The sequence below is a fragment of the Dipodomys merriami genome, unplaced genomic scaffold, assembly GCF_024711535.1.
Source record: "Dipodomys merriami isolate MVZ:Mamm:240054 unplaced genomic scaffold, mDipMer1.0.p SCAF_184, whole genome shotgun sequence".
Classification (NCBI taxonomy): domain Eukaryota; kingdom Metazoa; phylum Chordata; class Mammalia; order Rodentia; family Heteromyidae; genus Dipodomys; species Dipodomys merriami.
Window position 1 is genome coordinate 864,334 of NW_027203204.1, and position 19,929 is coordinate 884,262.

Here is a 19,929-nt window from a genome sequence, read left to right on the forward strand (position 1 = left end):
TCCTGTGGAAGCAAAGAGCTATACACTTATGAACTCAACGATATTTTATAAATAAACTGAGCTCATCCAGTGGGTAGATATTTTAAATTGGGCCACTGAAAATGATACTTCTAAAGTGTTTGCCTAGAGAGGGTAAAATCTTTGTTGGAGTTAAGTGCAAATATACAATATAAACATATTTTAAAATTATCTTTGTATTAAAAAAGGGGGAGGGGGCGAGCACAGGAAACAACAACAAATCCCAGGAGTAAAATACATTAGGATCAAGTAAGAATTGGTCAAAGTGTTCTAGCCCCTGCTTTTACTTTTCCAAATGTGAAGTTTTATTGCTTTTTACTATTTTACAGATTTTTTGTGTGTGTGTGTGGTTATGGGGCTTGAACTCAGAGCTCAGGCAATGTCTCTGAGCTCTTTTGCTCAAAGCTAGTGTTCTACCTACCACTTTGAGCCACAATTCCATTTCATTTTTGAGTGGTGGTTAATTGGAGTTAAGTCTCATGGGAACTTTTCTGCTCATGTTGACTTCAAACCATAATCCTCAGGTCTCATCCCCCTGTGTAGCTAGGATTATAAGTCACCAGCACCCAGCTTTTTACTATATATATATATATATATATATATATATATATATATATGCAAATATATATATTATATATATGCAAATATGTGTGTGTGTGTGTGTGTGTGTGTGTGTGTGTGCGCGCGCGCACGCACATGTGTGCACCAGTCCTGGGGCTTGAACTCAGGCCTGGGCACTGTTCTTTTCCTCACTAGCACTCACTCTGCCACTTGAGCCACAGCGCCACTTCTGGCTTTTTCTGTTTATGTGGTACTGAGCAATCAAACCCAGGTTTTCATGCATGCTAGGCAAGCATTCTACCACTAAGCCACATTTCCAGCCCTTTCTACAGAAACTTTAAGACTTTTTAATAATGGATGCTACATTATTTCTCTGTCTTTTCTTTTTTGGTACTGGGGATCGAACCCAGGATGTTGCACATTATTTCTCTTTCAATCCCTTTAGGTAGATGATATGACAGCAGATGAAAGGCATTTTTCTTTTCAATCCTAGGGCTTCAACTCAGGGCCTAGATGCTATACCTATTTATTTTATTTTTTGCTCAAGGCTAGTGCTATACCACTTGAAAAACAGCTCTATTTCTGGCTTTTTGGTGGTTAATTGGAGGTAGACTGGCTTTAAACTGCAATCCTCAGATCTCAGCCTCCTAAGTAGCCAGGATCACAGGCATGAGCCATCAGCACCAGGCTCATTTTTCTTTTTAATATAGGCATTCAAGTGCTACAGCTTTTCCTCTAAGTGCTACTTTAACTGCTTCTCACATATTTTGAATATGTTGTACTTTCATTTACAATAATTCCAAATTACTTCCTAGTATGTTTTTAACTTCTTTGAGTCACTGTTTATTAAGAAGTATGTTACTTAGTTTCCAAATATTTGGAGTTTTCTCAGAAGTCTTTGTTGTTGATGTCCAATTATTTCCATTGTATTCAGAGAATATATTTGAGGTGACTTGAACTCATTGAGAGTTAAGGGCTAGAGTGTAGGCTATCTTAGCCATATATATTTTATTTATTTATTTATTTGCCAGTCCTGGGGCTTGAACTCAGGGCCTAGGCACTGGGGTCCCTGAGCTTCTTATGCTCAAGGCTAGACTTGAGCCAGAGCACCACTTTCAGCTTTTTCTGTTTATGTGGTACTGAGGATTTGAACCCTAGGGCTAAATGCACGCTAGGCAAACATTCTACCACTAAGCCACATTCCCAGCCAGCTTTATTACTTTTACAGTTAAATATAAAATATTTTAATTGTATATATTACCTTTTAAAATAAAAATGCCAAAATTAAAAAAATAGAGAAGGAACTCTGAGGACTGAAGACAGAGGCTACTGAAGCATCGTAAGCATTTTTTCACCAATCTCAATTAATACAAAAAACAGCCTTGCTGGGGCTGATCATGGTATAAGAAATACTACATAGGGGCTGGGAAGGTGGCTCAGCGGTAGAGCGCTTGCCTTGCATGCTCGAGGCACCACAGCACCACAGAAGCAAAAAGAAAAAAAGCCGGAAATGGCGCTGTGGCTCAAGTGGTAGAGCGCTAGCCTTGAGCTAAAGAGCTGAGGGACAGGGCCCAGGCCCAGAGCTCAGGCCCCACGACTGGACCCCCCCCCCCAAACAATACTACATATCTAGAAAGAAGGCTACTGCCAACAATGAACCTCTAGGACAGTCACCACCAAGCCCTACCATAATCACTAGTAGGGAAACAGGATGGGCTTAATTCTATCTCTGTTAAGGATTGACTTAACCTAACTCAGCCTTGTCCAACAGTGCCATGCCAGGGACATGATTAGACTGCCTTTGTCAATCCCCAATACTTAGCCACCTTGACTAGCAGAAGGATGCCTTTTTGACACTTAGGTAAGGATTAGATCTATCTTCCAATTTAGTGGAGGATGGATCAAGAAAAGAGAAGGGGGGAGGGGGCAGGAATAAAAAAAAAAGAAAAAAAGAACCTAGAAAAGTCTTAAGATTCTGACATAATGAAGCTAAATAATGAAACTAAAGTAGCAAATCCAAATCTTGGTAGAAATTTAAAACTTTTCTATTTGTCCTGAAATAGCTCTTAAATGGATGAATGCTCCTAAGGGTTCCCATCAATCACTCTGTCGATACAAAGGTAGCAATGACTTTCCTGATACATGCTACAAGCACCTGAAGTTCTAGGGCAGAAAATTAATTCTTGCTTTTGCATCAAGCCAGGTTCTGATGGCTCACACCTATAATTTTAGGTACTCAGAAGGCACAGATCTGAGAATAATGGTTCAAAACCAGACCGGGCAAGTAAGTCTATGAGACTCTTTACCTCCATGAGAGAAAGTCCATGAGATTCTTTTTTTTTTTTTTTTTTGTCGGTCGTGGGGCTTGAACTCTGGGCCTGGGCGCTGTCCCTCAGCTCTTCAGCTCAAGGCGAGCGCTCTACCACTTGAGCTACAGCGCCACTTCCGGTTTTCTGGTGCTTTATTGGAGATAGGAGTCTCATGGTCTTTCCTGCCCGGGCTGGCTTTGAACCGCGATCCTCAGATCTCAGCCTCCTGAGTAGCTAGGATTACAGGCGTGAGCCACCAGCGCCCGGCTAGTACATGAGATTCTTATCTCTAATTAATCACCAAATCAGAAAAGCTGAAGTGGCACTGTAGTTCAAAGGTAGAGCACTAGCCTTGAGCAAAAAAGCTCAGGTAGTGACCAGGCCCCGAATTCAAGTCCCACAATCAACAACAACAACCAAAAACAATTATCTCACAATCTTTGCTTCCCAGTCTGTCTTGGAACCAAGGTTCTCAGAGATCAGCCTCCTGGGTAGCTAGGATTACAGATGTGAGCCACTGGAACCAGGTTCTTTTTCTTTTTTGCCAGTCTTAAGGCTTGCTCAGGTCCTGGGCACTGTCCTTGAACCTCTCTGTGCTCAAGGCCAGCGCTCTACCACGTGAGCCATAACACCACTTTGGCCTTTTCTGTTTATGTGGTACTGAGGAATCGAACCCAGGGCTTCATGCATGTTAGGCAAGCACTCTACCCTGAGCCACCTTCCCAGCCCCAGCATCAGGTTCTTAATAAATCTTTTGGCCACTACCTTTTTCTTGCTCTCCTGTTGCAGGTTTCTATAAACAAAGCATGTAAACAGTGCCACCTATTGGCAAAATGTGGTCCCTCTCGGATTGCTCAATTCATGTTACTGGAAAAAAATGTCTTAATTCTTGGGGACACTAGATCTAGTTAAGCATTGGGTCCCCTTGGGGAATGACTGGAATAGTGTCAAAGACTGGAATAGTATCAAAGTGATCTGGGACAGGAGGTGCATAGGCAGGGCCTCAGGGAACATTATTAGAGCCAAAGGCATTAAACTAAAATGGAAACTACCACAGAACATGGTAGTCTCATCTCACAAGGGGTGAATATACACAAGAGAAACTTACCAACCAAGAGCCAGGGCAAAGCAGCATATTCCTCATATTGTGGTTTAGGGATAGCCCTGGGGTCCTTTGCTTCTGGTTTGATGCTGGGAAATCACACCCAAGAAGGGGGCTCTGGGTTGATGGGAAAAGTAACCTCAAGAGATAGGACATCTGTACCAAACCAACAAAGCTGGACCTGAGGACCACACTGCACAACTGGTTGCAGAGAAAGAATGTGCAATGGGGGAGAAAGGCAAATTGCGCTGTGTTGGGCACATGGTGGAGCTCTACAAACACTGATGAATCAATGGACAAAGACAACAGGGAACTCTTGGGCCCAGAGAGAGCCCATGCTATAGCTCTAACAACCATCACTGCCTCTTCTTTATGTGCCAGGTGTCTGGTGTCCAAACACAGCTCCAGAAGTAGTAATGGGACATTCACTGCCCTTCTTGAGCCCCTCCTGTCACTTTCTGAGTGGAACTGCAAAGTGAAGCAGCCCTCCTGGCAACCCCAAGGTGACCCCTGGACAAGACATCACTACATTCTGGACTGAATGATGAGGGTTGGAGAGGATGAGGTCAAGTTTGCTATGGTGACTGAAGGGACGGGTACAAAATGTGTCTGCAAGGCAAATACATGGTGATGCACATTTATTCTACATCTGGTCATAGCAGACACACATTCAGGCCCCAGCACTATGAGTAGTTGAGAGGAAAAGCAGATCATCACACCCCCCACCCACTCATGGCCACTCTGAACAGAAAACAAACATGTAAGGGCCAAATCAGAGGCAGGTACAGTCCCAGCTCCAGGTGCCAGGGTGTCTCTAAAGGGTAGTTTCCCTTTAGACCTTCCAAACTCCAAGGTGTCTCTGAAAGCCACACCCTAGTCATTCAGAGTCCAGATCCTGCCAGTCTTGTATACCTGGAGCTGCTATCAAGCAGCTTAGGGGCTATAAAAGGGTGGGCCTTGGCCTGGACTATAGAGCTATCTAGAGCTTCAGGGCCGACGGTCCTTCTTGCGAAGTTTGTGTCCCACCTGGGACCCTCTCTGGGCAGCTTTCACTAGACCTTTGAACTGTCCCTGCAGCTTCACTTTCTTCCTGTAAAGACAAGCAACAGAAGGGTCACATCTCACTGACATCAGGCACCCTTCTCTCTTTACAAGTCTAGGCTACATGGTAACTCCCTATCTCAAAAAAGCAAAATAAAAAAATCAAACAATGGCCACCACCAGCAGGGATAGGAAGAAGGCCACTAGGGTGGGCGGAACATGAATGACTGTGGGCAGAATACATGTGGCCTCAGCCTCCACATGGTGTGTATCCCGCCCTGGCCGTTCCACTTGGGCACAGCCCCTCTGGAAACAGCTTTCCCTTTGGCTCTTCCTCTAATGTACATATGAAGGTCAGAGTTGCACTCTGTCCAACTACCTTTCCATTTAAAGGCTTCTGTTGGTTGACATTTAGAACCCCATTTCCCTAGGAACATTCATTTTCAAAGTATTCCTACACACACAGCATTTCATATAGCCCTTACTTCTACAAAGAACCATACTTAATGACCACTGAAGGGAGGGGAACAGAAAAGCAAATTACACAAACTATTAAAACGTGAGGAACGTGTAGACTATGCACACACACACACCAATGAACTTCTGCAGACATAGCTCATGATTGAAAAAAATACTTGTAGGTACTAACCACATGTAGGTGGCATGTTGAAAAATCAAAATAAGCCGGGTGCTGGTGGCTCATGCCTGTAATCCTAGCTACTCAGGAAGCTAAGACCTGAGGATCATGGTTCAAAGCCAGCCTGGGCAGGAAAGACTGTGAGACTCTTATCTCCAATAAACTACCAGAAAACCAGAAGTGGTGCTATGGCTCAAGTAGTAGAACACTGCCCTTGAGCTGAAGAGCTGAGGGACAGCTCCCAGGCCCACAGTTCAAGCCCCACTGACCAAAAAAAATTAATTAATAAAAGCTGGCATGACTGGGGGATGACACTCCAGAAAGAAAAATACTTTTGACTTACGTAACTATAACCCCTCTGTACGTCACCTTTAAAACAATAAAAAAATAAAAAATAAAGCACCAAGTGCTGGTGGCTCATGCCTATAATCCTAGCTACTCAGGAGGATGAAATCTGAGGATCACAGTTTAAAACCAGCCTAAACAAGAAAGTCCATTTATCTTCATTTAACCTACCAGCAAACTGGAAGTGGTACTGTAGCTTAAAGTGGTAGAGTGCTAGCTTTGAACCAAAGAGCTCAGGGACAGTGCCCATGCCGTGAGTTCAAGCCCCAGGGGTGGGGGAGGGGAGGGAGAGTGGGGGGGGGGGGGCTGGCTGGGAGACTGAGACAGAAGAATTTCAAATTTAAGGCCAGCCTGGACTAGATTTTAAGACCCTGTTTCAAAAAGAAACAAAATAATAAAACACAAAATGAAAGTTAACAACTGAAAGAGGCCTGCGTAATCAAGTTGAGAGCTAAGTCTGAGAAGAGGAACCCAGATCTCCCTACCTACCCCCACACACCACCATACCTGCGGTTGAGCTTGGTTCTGTTGAGTGGGATGTAGGCATAGGGATCAAGCCGACCCTTCTTCTTCACATCACCCTTTGCTTTCTGCTCACCCAGAGAAAAGACTTTGTTGGTGTTCCCAACCAGAAAGTTTCTCCACCCCTGACTTGACAGGCCCTATTGTCCTCCCTCCCCTTCATTCTCTGCCTCAGATGGTCCCAAAGAGCATCTGTGACCCTTGGAAGGCCATTCATCAAGGCCCTCAACTTCAGATGCCAACAAGACCTGGGTACGCTTTCTTCCTAGGCCTATCTGGATGCATAGAGATGGCTCTCCACAGTGATGGGCACAGCGCCTCTCTGCCTTCCCCAGGAGTCATACAACAGTCATACAATGTGCCATACCCACAGCTCTTACCTTGGCCTTGTATTCGGCCCCAGGTGTGGTCTTCTTGGCCATGGGGCGGTGGATGCCAGTGCCTCCAGCTGTTGGGAGAACACAGAAATTGAGAGGCAGGCAAAGCCAGGGCAGCCTCACACTGCAAGGCAAAGGGCATCTTTACTCAAAAGGCTGCTGGGGGCTGGGAAGGTGGCTCAGCAGTAGAGTGCTTGCCTCGCATTCATGAGGCCTTGGGTTCAATTCCTCAGCACCATATAATCAGAAAAAGCTGTAAGTGGAGCTATGGCTGAAGTAGTAGAGCGCTAGACTTGAGCTGAAGAGCTGAAGAACAGTGCCCGGGCCCAGAGTTCAGACCCCATGACTGACAAAAAAAATAAAAAATTAATTAAAAATAGAGAACCCAGATACTCTTAGAAAGGGCAACAACCTGAGAGCCCAGAGAGGAGACTAGAAGGGACCCTATGACCAGGCCCCACACTAATCCTCCTGTTAACCATGTACACAGGCCAGATGTCCTCTCCAAACCTACCGTGACTTAGGCTATAGTTCTTTTTTTTTTTTTTCTTGCAGTCCTGGGGCTTGAACTGAGGGCCTGGCACTGTCCCTGAGCTTTGCTCAAAGCTAGCACTCTACCACTTGAGCCACAGCGCCACTTCTGGCCTTTTTTGTGTATGTGGTACTGAGGAATTGAACCAAGGGCTTCAAGCATGCTATACAAGCACTCTACCACTAAACAAGACTCCTAGTCCCAGGCTATAGCTCTTGAGGATCAAGGGAATGAACAGCTCCCAGGAAAAGGGGTAGACTGCCTTATGAAAGAGTGGGTAGATGGGAGGAGCCAGGCTCAGGGACACCATTAAAGGCTGGGGAAGGGGGATCCCATGCCTAGACCTAATATTCAGAATCTCTCAGCCCCATATCCCCAACTCAAGTCTGTGTTGACGTCAACTGGGCAGCCAGGTTATGTAAGCTCAGAGCTATGCTGCCCCTCCTGGTAACTCCATGGACTGTTGCAGATGACAGGAAATCTCATTTCTCAAGAGAAGCCTCACCTTGATACTGGGGGGGCATTTCCAACTCCTCATCCTCAGCTTCATTCTGCCACTTAAGCTTCTTCTATAGAAAGCAGTAATAAACAGGGAAGTCATAAGCAAGGGGTCATGACCATTGCTCACTAATGATGTTGGACAAGCATTAATATGCATTAATTATGAAAGGTCTTGTGCTGAGCCCTTAATCCCCCCCACTTTCAAAGGAGGAAATGCAGACCCAGAGGGGTGGATAACCATCCCACATCACAGTTAGGCAGTGAAGTAGTTCTAGCCCACATCCTAAGCACAGAGTTCAACTCCCCACACTGAGTCCCAATTTGCTACAAATGTAACCTCGGCATCCCAATATCAAACTAGTCCCAGCCTTCCTACCTGGAGGTAGTTCATGAGGACAACCTGCTAAACACTAAAGGACACACAGGTGCTTCAGAGGCACCCACGCCTCCAGGTTTCCAGCTGTGCTATAAGCTCTGTGCATGCACCCACACTCTCCCTAACTATCCACTACCCACTTCCTTGAGGACCCACTGGGCATTCAGAGAGCAGGGCAGGTGCTACATCATGTGGGAGGCGGCGTGGGGTCCGAGAAGCTGAGAGTCTCAGACTGAAGTCAGAATTACTCACTTTTTTGATGACCACCTCTTCCATCAGACTGGCCATCTCATCTTCCTCTCCTGAGTCAGAAAGAAGGTAGGCTTATGAGCACTTGAGGAGTCCCAACCCCACCCTTTCCTCCTGCCTCTTCCTGCTTAATCAGGAGGAAGGGGCACAAACTGTAAGCCAGAAAACTACCTTCCTCAGATTTGTGTCATCCCTCATGGGAGATGAGACCATAGAATACAACTACTGCCTTTTAACCCAAGCCATGGGGACAATGGGCCCCTCACAAGTGGGACTATTTCTGAGACTGTGGCCATTTCTGGGGGGGTGGTATGGTTGAGAAAGGATCTTGCTATATAGCTCAGATTGCCTCAACCTCAAAATCGTCTAGCTTCAGCCTCCCAAGTGCTGGGTATACTCCACCCCATATTGGGAATCAAACCCAGAAGCCTCACACATGCCACATAAGCACTCTACAACTGAACTACATCATTAGTCCTGAATACGACTTTTTATTTTTTATATTTTGCCAGTCCTGGGGCTTGATCTCTGAGCCTGGGTACTGTCCCTAAGCTTCTTTTTGCTCAAGGCTAGCACTCTACCACTTGAGCCACAGAGCCACTTCTGGCTTTTTCTGTGGTACTGTGGAATTGAACCCAGGGCTTTTGGCATGCTAGCCAAGCATTCTACCACTAAGCCATATTCCCAGACCCTGAAATATGGCTTTTGAAAAGGCCAGTTGGAACAAAAAGTTACAAGACCCTATCTTACTCAGAAAGTTGGGTTATGGTAATACATTCCTGTAATCCCCATCATGATGGAAGCCACATGAAGGAGGACTATAATCTGAGACTGGCCTTGGGCACAAACATAAGACCCAGCTAGGTGCTGGTGGCTCATGCCAATAATCCAAGGAGGCTAAGACCAAAAGGATCTCAGTTCAAAGCCAGCTAGGGCAGAAAAGTCCACAAGATTAAATTTGAAAGATAACTAGTATAAAGACTGGCTTGGAAATGTGGCTAAGAAACAGTAGAATAACTGCTGACCAAGTGCAAGACCTGAGAGTTCAAACTTCAGTACAGCTGGAGTGTGAGGTGGGGGAAGATCAGATGGAGGGAGAGATTCAGGCAAAATCAAAGCAACGATAAAACACACTAAAGGCACTGGTGGCTCAAACCTGTAATCCTGGCTACTCAGGAGGCTGAGATCTGAGGATCATGGTTCAAAGCCAGCCCAGGCAGGAAAGTCCATGAGACTCTTATTTCCAATTAACCACCAGAAAACCGGAAGTGGAGCTGTTGCTCAAGTGGTAAAGCACTAGCCTTGAGCAGAAGAGCTGAGAGACAGCACCCAGGCCAAGAGTTCAAGCCCCACCAGCGACCAAAACTAACAAAATCTCACTAAAGACAGCATATGAGGGTTGGGATGGAGCTCAGTGATGAGTGCTTTTCTAGCAGGTATGAGATCTGGGTTCCACCCCTAGCACTACAAAACACACACACACACACACACACACACACACACACACACACACACACACACACACACACACACACACACACCCCTAGCACTACAAAACACACACACACACACACACACACACACACACCCCTAGCACTACAAAACACACACACACACACACACACACTCAGAAAAGAGAATGTGAATTAGGGCTGAATATGGGCAGTACTAGAATGGAGTCAATAGGAATGAGGCCAGTGGCTGAGAACCCTGGGAAGGCCACAAAGGACTTCAGCTGGATCCTAAAGAACAGACAAGTTTGAGCCAAGTGTTAATGTCTCATAGCTACAATCATAGCCACTCAGGAGCTGAAATTTGAGGATTGTGGTTCAAAACCCACCTAGGCAGACAAATCCAAGAGACTCTTACCTCCAATTAATCAACAAAAAGCCAAAAGTGAAGCTGTGGCTCAAATTGTAGAGAACCAGTCTTGAGTTAAAAAGCCAAACGTAGGGCTGGGAAGGTGGCTCAGTGGTAGAGCGCTTGCCTTGCATGCTTGAGGCCCTGGTTCGATTCCTCAGCACCACATAAGCAAAAAGAAAAAAGCCGGAAGTGGCACTGTGGCTCAAGTGGTAGAGCTGAGGGACAGCGCCCAGGCCCAGAGTTCAGGCCCCACGACCGGACCCCAAAAAAAAAAAAAAAAAAAGCTAAACGTAAGCACAGGGTTCTGAGTTCAAGCGTCAGTACTTCCAGATGCCCTGCCTGAGAGACTCAGATGATAAGGACACTGGCAAGCTGGAAGAGCCTCAAGTCTGGCTCTCCCTACCTATATGTAAGCTTCTGGGGCTCAGTTGGTTTGGCGAAAAAAATGAAAAGGATAGAAAAAGGAGAAAACACAAGAGATGAAACACTAAAGGATTTTGCCTGAATTATAAGTATACTCTAAATTAAGACAAAGTAGTAGACATGGATAAAGTGCGTAAAATAAAAATATTTTTAAAATGTGGTTTATAAAGTTGGAGAAACTTAGAAAGTTTCTTAGTTGCCTTAGAGTTAAGCTCTTCAGTCTCAATTTGCCATTTACAAATGGCCACTGTAAATGGAACTCATAAGTGATTAATCAGCTGCCTTCCAAAATGGGCATAGCCCTACCTTTAGTGCCTTCCTCTTCCTCCACCTTGTCACCTTCTTCCTCCTCTCGTATGATCAGCCGGCCATCAGCGCTCACCTTGAAGCCATGATCCTTCTTCTTGCCCCGGTCTGGCCCAGGCTGTGTGGCTGGTGAGGCAGTTTGGCATAAGGTGTGTGTGAGAGACCCATCTCTACTCCTAACTGGGGACCAACCTCTCAGCTACTGCTACTGGCCTCCCACAGAAGCTACCCCTGCCTAGCACGTGCCTAACACCAAGACAAATCTGTGTTCTGAGCTCATGCCCCAGCCACTTCTTGCTCACCGAGGACGCGCTGGGCCACCTTGGGATCCAGAAAGTTGAGAGGCTCGTCCCCACCCCCCTCCTTCAACCAGGCCCGGCTCCTCTGTCGTGCCAGCTTCCGTTGCTCCTTGTCCCAGCTTCTTTCCGCTTTCTCATTGTCCTCCTCATCCTCAGAGTCAGCCAAAATCTCCTCAATGCTAAATACAGAAAAGCCTTGAGTCAGAGCACTCTTGGGAGAGATACCAGTCAACAAGCAATGCCTGGGTGAACTCCAGGCTGGGAGACACTAAGTCCTCAGGAATCACCTGTCGCCTTTGCCCTGGGCAAGCTGTTCCTCCTCTTCCTCTTCTTCTTCCTCCTCCATGGCAGCCTGGTTCAAAGCTCGGTGCTTCTTGGCCCGGGTCTCAGCTTTCCGGATGTTGACCAAGACCTTGTGATACTCCTCAGGTAGCAGCCCCTTCACCAGCTCAAATCTGAGAGGATAAAGAAGGCATGGGCTGACAAGAGGTCCTGGCCAGAGAACACCCATCACAGGCAGGTAGGGACCCTTTCCTGAAATCCCTGGAGGAACCAAAAATCATCAGTTCTGCACCTGTTCCACCCGACCCCCTATTTAAGCATACAGACCCAAACTTGCGGATGAATTTGGTGAACAGGTTCCGAAGTTTCATACGGAAGTGCCGACGCATATCATCTGACAGTTTCCCAATGGCTTCCATCTAGCAGGCGGAGCACGAGAGTGTTAGGAGGGTGGTGTGTACTCTGTCCTGTCTATCTTTCCTTGCTATCCAGAACAGAGGCAGGGAATTCAAGCAGCCTTGCTCCTGCCCTACTCCTTGGTCCAATCATGCTTGCAGAACCTATACCCTTCTTCGTAACACAATCCTGCCTACAGTTCCAAGATAACAGCTTTAGCCTTGAATAGTGTTTGCTTGGCATTCTACCTATGTTCTCTCACTGGATCCTTGACAGATGCTGTCAACCCACTTTATAAGAAACTGAGGCACAGGATAGTAACATGGTTGCTGAATGGGCCACAGGAGCTGAAGATTCCATTAGGTCTTTTGAATCCTATAGAACACTACCCTTCTCCTGATCCCACATGTCCTTCGGTCCTGCTATACTGTTCATCCAGGCTGGTTCGGGTGACATATGTGGGCAGCAGATATTATCTACACAAACTTCAATAAGGCTGGGGAAATAGGGTCCCCACCCATCCTTTAAAGGGCTTTGATAATGTCTAATAATCTCATGGCAGATCCCTGCCCTAGCCACTCTTTCTATTTAATGTTCCCAGTTAAGCTACAGGTTTTGGAGGGCAGAGGCAAGACAAGTTGATTCCTACCTGACCCTTCCTGCCTTAAAGCCAAGGCCAGACCCAAAGAGGACATAAAAGAGATATCTGGAGGCCTCATGACTCAACCTACCTGGAAACTGAGACAACTGATACACTGCACAGAGGGTAAGCATACAGTCCAGCTTGCTGCAAGTCTGGGTTAGGATCCTGGGATAGAAGGGGCCAGTGATCTAATCCTGAAGGGTTCTTCAGACCCTCTGCATCCATACTAAGAGTATGCAGGGGAGCCTTTCCAAAACAAGCAGGTGGAAAATCCAAGGTGAGGAAATAAAAAATAGTAGAAGAGGGTCCTGGAGGGAGAGCCGAGTTGTCCTGAGACTCATTATGACCTTGGAAATCTCAAAATTTCTAGCCTCTATTTATCTAAATAATGAGTGAGTCTATGTAATGGTCCTTTTGCTCTGTAGTTTTCCAGCTTCCATGGAGAAAAAATAAAGGGTAGTATACGGCAGCCTGGGAACCATCCCTTCCTTGTCTGCCAGGTTAGCATACTCCCTTCCAGGGCTCTTTAATGTCCTGCTGCTCACAAAGAGTTACTAAAGAAAAATTCAAAAGTTGCTGACACCTCAAAGACCAATGTCATCATTGAAGGGAATGGGACCCTTACCACCAGCTGCACATGCTTGGCCAGGTGCACCACGTCCATGACCACCACAGCCACCTTGATGAAGCCCAGTGCAGATTTGACCACGTCTCGGGTGCGGGAGGCCAGCAGCAGGCACACATTTTCTAGTAGCTGCTCCACTGTGCTAGACCCCATTAGTCCTGCAACATACAGGCCACTGTGAGATACCAGGACCCATCCAGAACCAAGGTCACCACACAAAAAGCAGCAACTGCCACCTGCCCCTGCCAGATCAAATGTTATAGATAGAAGCAAACATTTGGAGCTTTCCCACGTGCCTGACACAGTTCTAATTGCCATCCAAGGAGTGCCACTCATGGAGCGACCTTATGTTCATTTAACCACTCCAAGTCTCTCCTCAACTTCAGAGATAGGAAACAGACGTTCCAGGAAGTTAGTAATAAGGCTCAAGGGTTTGTTGTTGTTGTTGTAGGTTGTGGGGCTTGAACTCAGGGCCTGGGTGCTGCCCCTGAGTCTCTGTGCTCCAGTCTAGTGCTCTACCACTTGAGCCACAGTGCCACTTCTGGGTTTTGAGTTGTTAATTGGAGATAAGAATCTCACAAGGACTTTTCTACCCAGGGCTGGCTTCGAACAGTGATCCACAGATCTCAGGCTCCTGAGTAGCTAGGATTACAGGCATAAGCCATCAGCACCCAGCTTAAGAGGTTCAAGGTTTTGTGTGGTTGGTGAAAGGCAAGACTAGGACTACAATCCAGGTATTTTTCTACCTTTTTCTGCCCGCTCTGATAGGATGGTAGGGCTGCAGGGCTGCAGGGCTGCAGGCTGGGGGCAAGAAAGATAGGTTCTGGCTCTACTTCCTAACTCCCAGTACCTTATCCTCATTCTGGTTCCTTAAGAACTTCCCAGACAGGCAAATACTCACCTTTAAACTCAAACAGGAGGTGGGTCAAGGCCAAGATGCTACAGCTCACCATGGTCACTGCACCCACAAGGCCAGGATAGATAAGGATGAGGTAGCGCTGCAGAGCCTCTAGGGGAAGAGACAAGGACAAGTCACGTAAGGCTCTCAGGGAGTGGGGAGATGGCGGGGAGGGGGGTGGAAATGAACAGACATGCAGGCCAGAGAAGAAAACCTTGGTCAGGGCCAGTTCAGAGCAAAACAGATTTCTCCAACTTGCCCTTTGCCCAGAAGCTCGGAGGGGTGTTTCCTCATAGCCTGTATATAGTGTGCAGCCCACAACCTCACCTTCTTGGTTGGGGCCAAACCTCAGGAAAGCATGGCCCATCTCCACCAGCAGGGCAAAAGCATTCTTCCGAGCACCCACCGACACCTCCTTGGTGCACAGAATCACCTGGCCAGACAGCATTATTAGAATACACCTACCTCCCATTGCCCTGGGCTGGACTGCCCAAAGCATGAGGCACCCATATGCCCAGCAGCAAATCAAGCCCACCCTTACCTCCTCCCACTGCCCCCCCAAATCATGATAGGTCCTTGGAAACCATACTCCAGGAATGCCCAAAACACCCTCCTACCCTCCCCTCACCTCTGGGACGAGGGCAGCAATGAACTCCTCGTGCTCAGCTGACAGCTTCTTCACAATATGTATGAGGCACTTCAAACGGGGCTGCAGGCAAGGAGAAAACACCCAGGACCCCTCAGTGCCACCATCACCCTCCTCAAGCTCCCCAAGGACTCCTTTCCTGGGGTCACCCATTCTCAGTAAGCAGAGCTGTGCCCTAGCATCCTTACCCTTTTAGCAGGTGAGGACGTGCTCCGCAAAGAGTCCAGAAGGGTCTTCTTCAGGTCATCTAGGTGGTTCTGCACAAACTGAGCCCCAGGGCCCTGAGGGCTGGCACACACCTCCTCCAGCACTCGGTAAGCCTTCTTCTGTACCCCATGGGCCTTGCTCTACAAAAGGCACATGGCAGATAAGAACTAATAAGGGGATTGGGCTGTAGCCCCTTACACTGACATTCTATAAGCATTCAGAAGAAGTTGGCCTTGTCCCTCTGGTATGGTATTCATGAGTCTGTGATGGCTACCTCTAAATAATGTGCACTCCAGCATAAGCTGGTGGCACCTGAGAACACCAAGAAATGTGTGCCTGCTGCTTCCTGATTGAAACATTCCTCTCTGCTTGAACATTCCATTCAATTTTGAAGGAGCCCCCTGGGATGCTGGACTTTGGCAATCTGGTAAGAAGAGTTTGTTTTGTTTTGTTTTTGGTGCTAATTCTGAGGCTTAAACTAAGGGCTTGGGGCAGTGTCCCTGAGTTTTTTAGCTAAGGTAGTACTCTACCACTTGAGCCACAACTCTACTTCCAGATTTTTGGTAGTTAATTAGAGATAAGTCTCTGACTTTCCTGCCTGCATTTGCCTCAAACTGTGATCCTCAGATCTCAGCCTTCTGAGTAGCTAGAATTAAAGGTGTGAGCCACTGGCACCCAGCAAAGAGTGCTATTAAACTGTGGCAATGGGGACAGCTTTCAGGAACACAGGCTAAACTGAATTCTGTATGCCTGTGAGCCACATGACAGCACTTCAGTCGAAAGACTCAACATGAGCAGAGGCAAATACAGCATTTGTTTTATCTGGAAACTTGGGGCTGAGTTTAGCTCAGTAGCAGAGTACAGGCCTACTTTGCACCAGACCCTGGGTTTCATTCCTATCACTAGATGGAGGGCAAGGTTGGAGGGGAGGAATCTATCCTAGACCCTTATAGCAGCCTAAGGAGGCTGTAGTGAAGGTGAGGACAGAGAGAGCAGGCTGGGAGGATAAGGTCAGAGAGACTGAGACAGGCCCAGAGTAGGAGCAGGCAAAGAAGCAAGGCTTCTGTTCTACAAGACACTTCAGCAAGTGAAGTCAGAGCACAGTTGTGCATTTTATCACTTTGGACCTATTTGACAGGGCAGGGAAGATGGGTACAAGGGGAAGCCACTACAGGACAAAGCAGATGGGGCTTAATCTGGGTGAAGAGGAAATTATAAAGATAAGACAGGCCTCTAAATTCTCTTGGAGCCCCATCTTCCCTCAAGTGAAGTTGTGTGGAACTCACCTCTAAATAGGGCCGGATGGTGGAGTATAGCTGGCTGATGGCAGCTTCATCAGCATGAGGAGCCAAGGCTACAACCAGATCCAGGACAGACAATCTGCTCAGAACAGGAGAACAGGGAGGGGCTGAGGGAAGCTGGAGAAGGGCAAGGCTATCATGTTCTTATGTTTACCAGCTACAGGAACATGGGAGAAAGTCAGGATGAGGGTAGTGGCCTGGAAGGAGTTTGTGAACAACCATAGCTAGCACCTAATCAAGACTTGTAATGTACAGGGCACTCCTCCTGGTGAATTCCAAATATATCCCCTTCAATCCTCACATAAACTTGTTGTAGGCTCTATTATACCATCTTACAAATGAAGACTCAGAGGCATAGATTGGGTAGTAACTTGTGGAGCTGGGATTTGAATCAGGCAGCGTGTCCTCCATCCTTGCTCAGACCTATCAGGCTAAAACACCTATAAGAAGGAGCTACTGGGGGCTGGGAAGGTAGCTCAGTGGTAGAGTGCTTGCCTTGCATACCTGAGGCCCTGGGTTCGATTCCTCAGCACCACATAAGCAAAAAGAAAAAAGCTGTGGCTCAAGTGGTAGAGCGCTAGCCTTGAGCTGAAGAGCTGAGGGACAGCACCCAGGCCCAGAGTTCAGGCCCCAAGACCAGACCAAAAAAAAAAAAAAAGGAGCTACTGGCCTCTTGGTAGAGCTGGGACATTCTCAATCTCAAAGAATTACAGAGGGTCTGCTGGATGCCTCCCCAGCTCCGAGTACCCAGTTCAAACAGGGAAGCCCTAAGAACATTACCTGGTAAAATCAGAGCTGGCAGGGTCAAGCACCTTCTCACTGGCTTTTTCCAGGAAACCATTCACCAACTGGCAGTCCCCAGAAGAGAAAAAAAGAATAACCAGAGTAGCAGTTGCCAGAGCTGCCTATACAGCTTAGGAGCCTCCAGTCCAGCCTGAGCCACAACTCCTATGTGTGGCCCTCTGTTCTCCAAATGTCAGAGGTCTTATAGTATGGCAGATGGGTTCTCAGCCTTTCCAACGTGCCCAACCTATCAGAGCCCACCTAAGAATAAACCCCTCTCACAGCAGCTCACCTGAGACTCTGTGATGGTAAGGTAAGTTTTGATGGTTTCCAGTACAGCCCGACGAGGGGCTGGAGTGTCCTCCTCTGCAACAGGCTGCCCATATAGGTTGAAGAGGATTGGCAGAAAGTTCTTGGCAAAGCGGCTCACTTCAGCACGGTCAGCATCTGGCAGGAGGATGGAAGTCTGCATCAAAGGGATGGAGTTGACCCTGTCTCAGTGGTCACTGGGGTTCCCTTTAGGGGATCCTATGGCAATATTGGGAACCCACACATTTGGAGCTCTTATGTTCTAGAAGTTGAGGCCAGGGTACACAGAATAAGGTGATCAGCTACAGTGGTCAGGGTGAGTCTGGGCTCCAGCCCTCATATTGACTACACAGATCCCCAGTGACTGTCAACGCATTAGGAAAAAGAGTGACAGGGAAGACTATTGCCAGCTGTCTTTTGAGACCCACCTGTAGCACAGCCACAGTGAGCAAAGAGCTACAGAAGGTGACTTCTGCAGGCTGGAGTGACAATGAGCAACAGCAAGCCAGTGGATAAGGACAGGGATCTGTATTATTATTTTATCAGCTCCTACCACGGTGCTCAGACATACCTCTCTCACAGCCCTTGGTGATGAGGGTGCGCAGGGCTTGGCACACAGTGACTCTCAGGTCTGGGCGCTCGCTGATAGCTGTGCCCAATGTCCGTGCCAGACCTTTGAAGGAGGCAGCCACATCAGTAGGCCTTGTGCAGAACCCAGGCAGAAGGGTCCAGATCTGGGGAAGGAGTAAGAAAGAAGAATGACACTAGTTACTCATGCTCTTACATGCCTCTCCTCTCCATGTCCTCCTCTTCAGCTGACTCTTACCTGCCACTGTAATGTGTCATAGATCTTGGACTCCACTGTGCTGCCTGCCTGGGCAAGGTCCATTGCTGAAGTGTGCGACAAATACATGGTATGATGCTGGGAACCTCCTGACCATTAGACCTCATTATATCAAAACCAAAAGTCCAACAATAAGGAAGGGAATATGGGTGACATCTCCCATAAATTAAATCATAGTACTTACTTTTAAGCACTAAAAACATGCAAAATGGAAAGAAGATGCCTCTCCAGGATAACCTGTCTCTCAAGACTTTCTTACTCTTCTTTAAGAACATGAATACAGGGGCTGGGAAGGTGGCTCAGTGGTAAAGCGCTTGCCTTGCATGCTTGAGGCCCTGGGTTCAATTCTTCAGCACCCATCAGCAAAAAAAAAAAAAAAAAGCTGGAAGTGGCGCTGTGGCTCAAGTGGTAAAGCGCTAGCCTTGAGCTGAAGAGCTGAGGGGCAGCACCCAGGCTCAGAGTTCAGGCCCACGACCGGACCCCCCCCCCAAAAAAAGGAACATGAATATATTTTAAAATATAGCCAGAAGCCGGGCACTGGTGGCTCATGCCTGTAATCCTAGCTACTCAGGAGGCTGAGATCTGAGGATCACGGTTCAAAGCCAGCCCGGGCAGTTAAGTCCGTGAGACTCCAATAAAACCACTAGAAAACCAGAAGTGGCGCTGTGGATCAAGCTGTAGAGTGTTCGCCTTGAGCTGAAGAGCACAGGGACAGTGCCCAAGCCCAGAGTTCAAGCCCCATAACCGACCAAAAAATTAAAAAAAAAATAAAAATATTTAAACAGAAATGTACTCTAACTGAATCACTTGTTCCATTTATCCATTCATTCATATTCCTATTTCTTTATACACATAGCATATCCCTCTAGTTCTGCTAGACCTAATTTAAATGGAACTCTGCAGAGGATGTGTAGATTGTGTCAGATTCCTTGCTATTGGAATCCAAAATGCTAGGAACAAGTTTGCTTCCATGTACATGTTTGTCCTAAACAACTTCTTCAAGACAGGTGCCTAAATAGAATACCACTAGAAAGTATGTAATCTTGAGCTGGGAAGGTGGCTCAGTAGAGTGCTTGCCTAGTATGCATGAGGCCCTGGGTTCGATTCCTCAGTACCACATAAACAGAAAAAGCTGGAAGTACACGCTGTGGCTCAAGTGGTAGAGTGCTAGCCTTGAGCTGAAGAGCTGAGGGACAGCACCCAGGCCCAGAATTCAAGCCCCATGACGGACAAAAAGAAAAAAGAAAAAGAAAGAAAGAATGTAATCTCACCAGGTGTTGGTGGCCTGTTATCCCTAGCTACTCAGGAAGCTGAAGTCTGAGAGTCTCCATTCAAAGCTAGCCTAGGCAAGGGAAGTCCCTAATACTTTTTTTGTTGTTGTTGGTCATGGAGCTTGAACTCTGGGCCTGGATGCTGTCCCTGAGCTCTTCAGCTAAATGCTAGTGCTCTACTACTTGAGCCACAGTGCCACTTCCGATTTTCTGAGTGGTTTATTGGAGATAGGAGTCTCACAAACTTTCTTGCCAGCCTCCTG

General features: G+C 47.2%; 1 protein-coding gene across 1 annotated transcript in view; it reads right to left on the minus strand.

Annotated features, from left to right (window-relative positions):
- Positions 1-4,613: 4,613 nt before the first annotated feature.
- LOC138830121 (RRP12-like protein) overlaps positions 4,614-19,929 on the minus strand; it is a 38,897-nt gene continuing 23,581 nt past the window's right edge. The window contains exons 16-34 of the mRNA XM_070026528.1: positions 18,378-18,442; positions 18,123-18,285; positions 17,535-17,689; positions 17,240-17,307; positions 16,445-16,538; positions 15,140-15,298; positions 14,934-15,014; positions 14,633-14,738; positions 14,309-14,416; positions 13,408-13,565; positions 12,071-12,162; positions 11,749-11,916; positions 11,465-11,640; positions 11,163-11,288; positions 8,574-8,623; positions 7,950-8,013; positions 6,916-6,983; positions 6,521-6,603; positions 4,614-5,080 (exon numbers count right to left, since the gene is read on the minus strand). Coding sequence (XP_069882629.1) covers positions 4,978-5,080; positions 6,521-6,603; positions 6,916-6,983; positions 7,950-8,013; positions 8,574-8,623; positions 11,163-11,288; positions 11,465-11,640; positions 11,749-11,916; positions 12,071-12,162; positions 13,408-13,565; positions 14,309-14,416; positions 14,633-14,738; positions 14,934-15,014; positions 15,140-15,298; positions 16,445-16,538; positions 17,240-17,307; positions 17,535-17,689; positions 18,123-18,285; positions 18,378-18,442 — 2,087 coding nt within the window. The 3' untranslated portion in view covers positions 4,614-4,977. The remainder of the gene's footprint in view (positions 5,081-6,520; positions 6,604-6,915; positions 6,984-7,949; positions 8,014-8,573; positions 8,624-11,162; positions 11,289-11,464; positions 11,641-11,748; positions 11,917-12,070; positions 12,163-13,407; positions 13,566-14,308; positions 14,417-14,632; positions 14,739-14,933; positions 15,015-15,139; positions 15,299-16,444; positions 16,539-17,239; positions 17,308-17,534; positions 17,690-18,122; positions 18,286-18,377; positions 18,443-19,929) is intronic.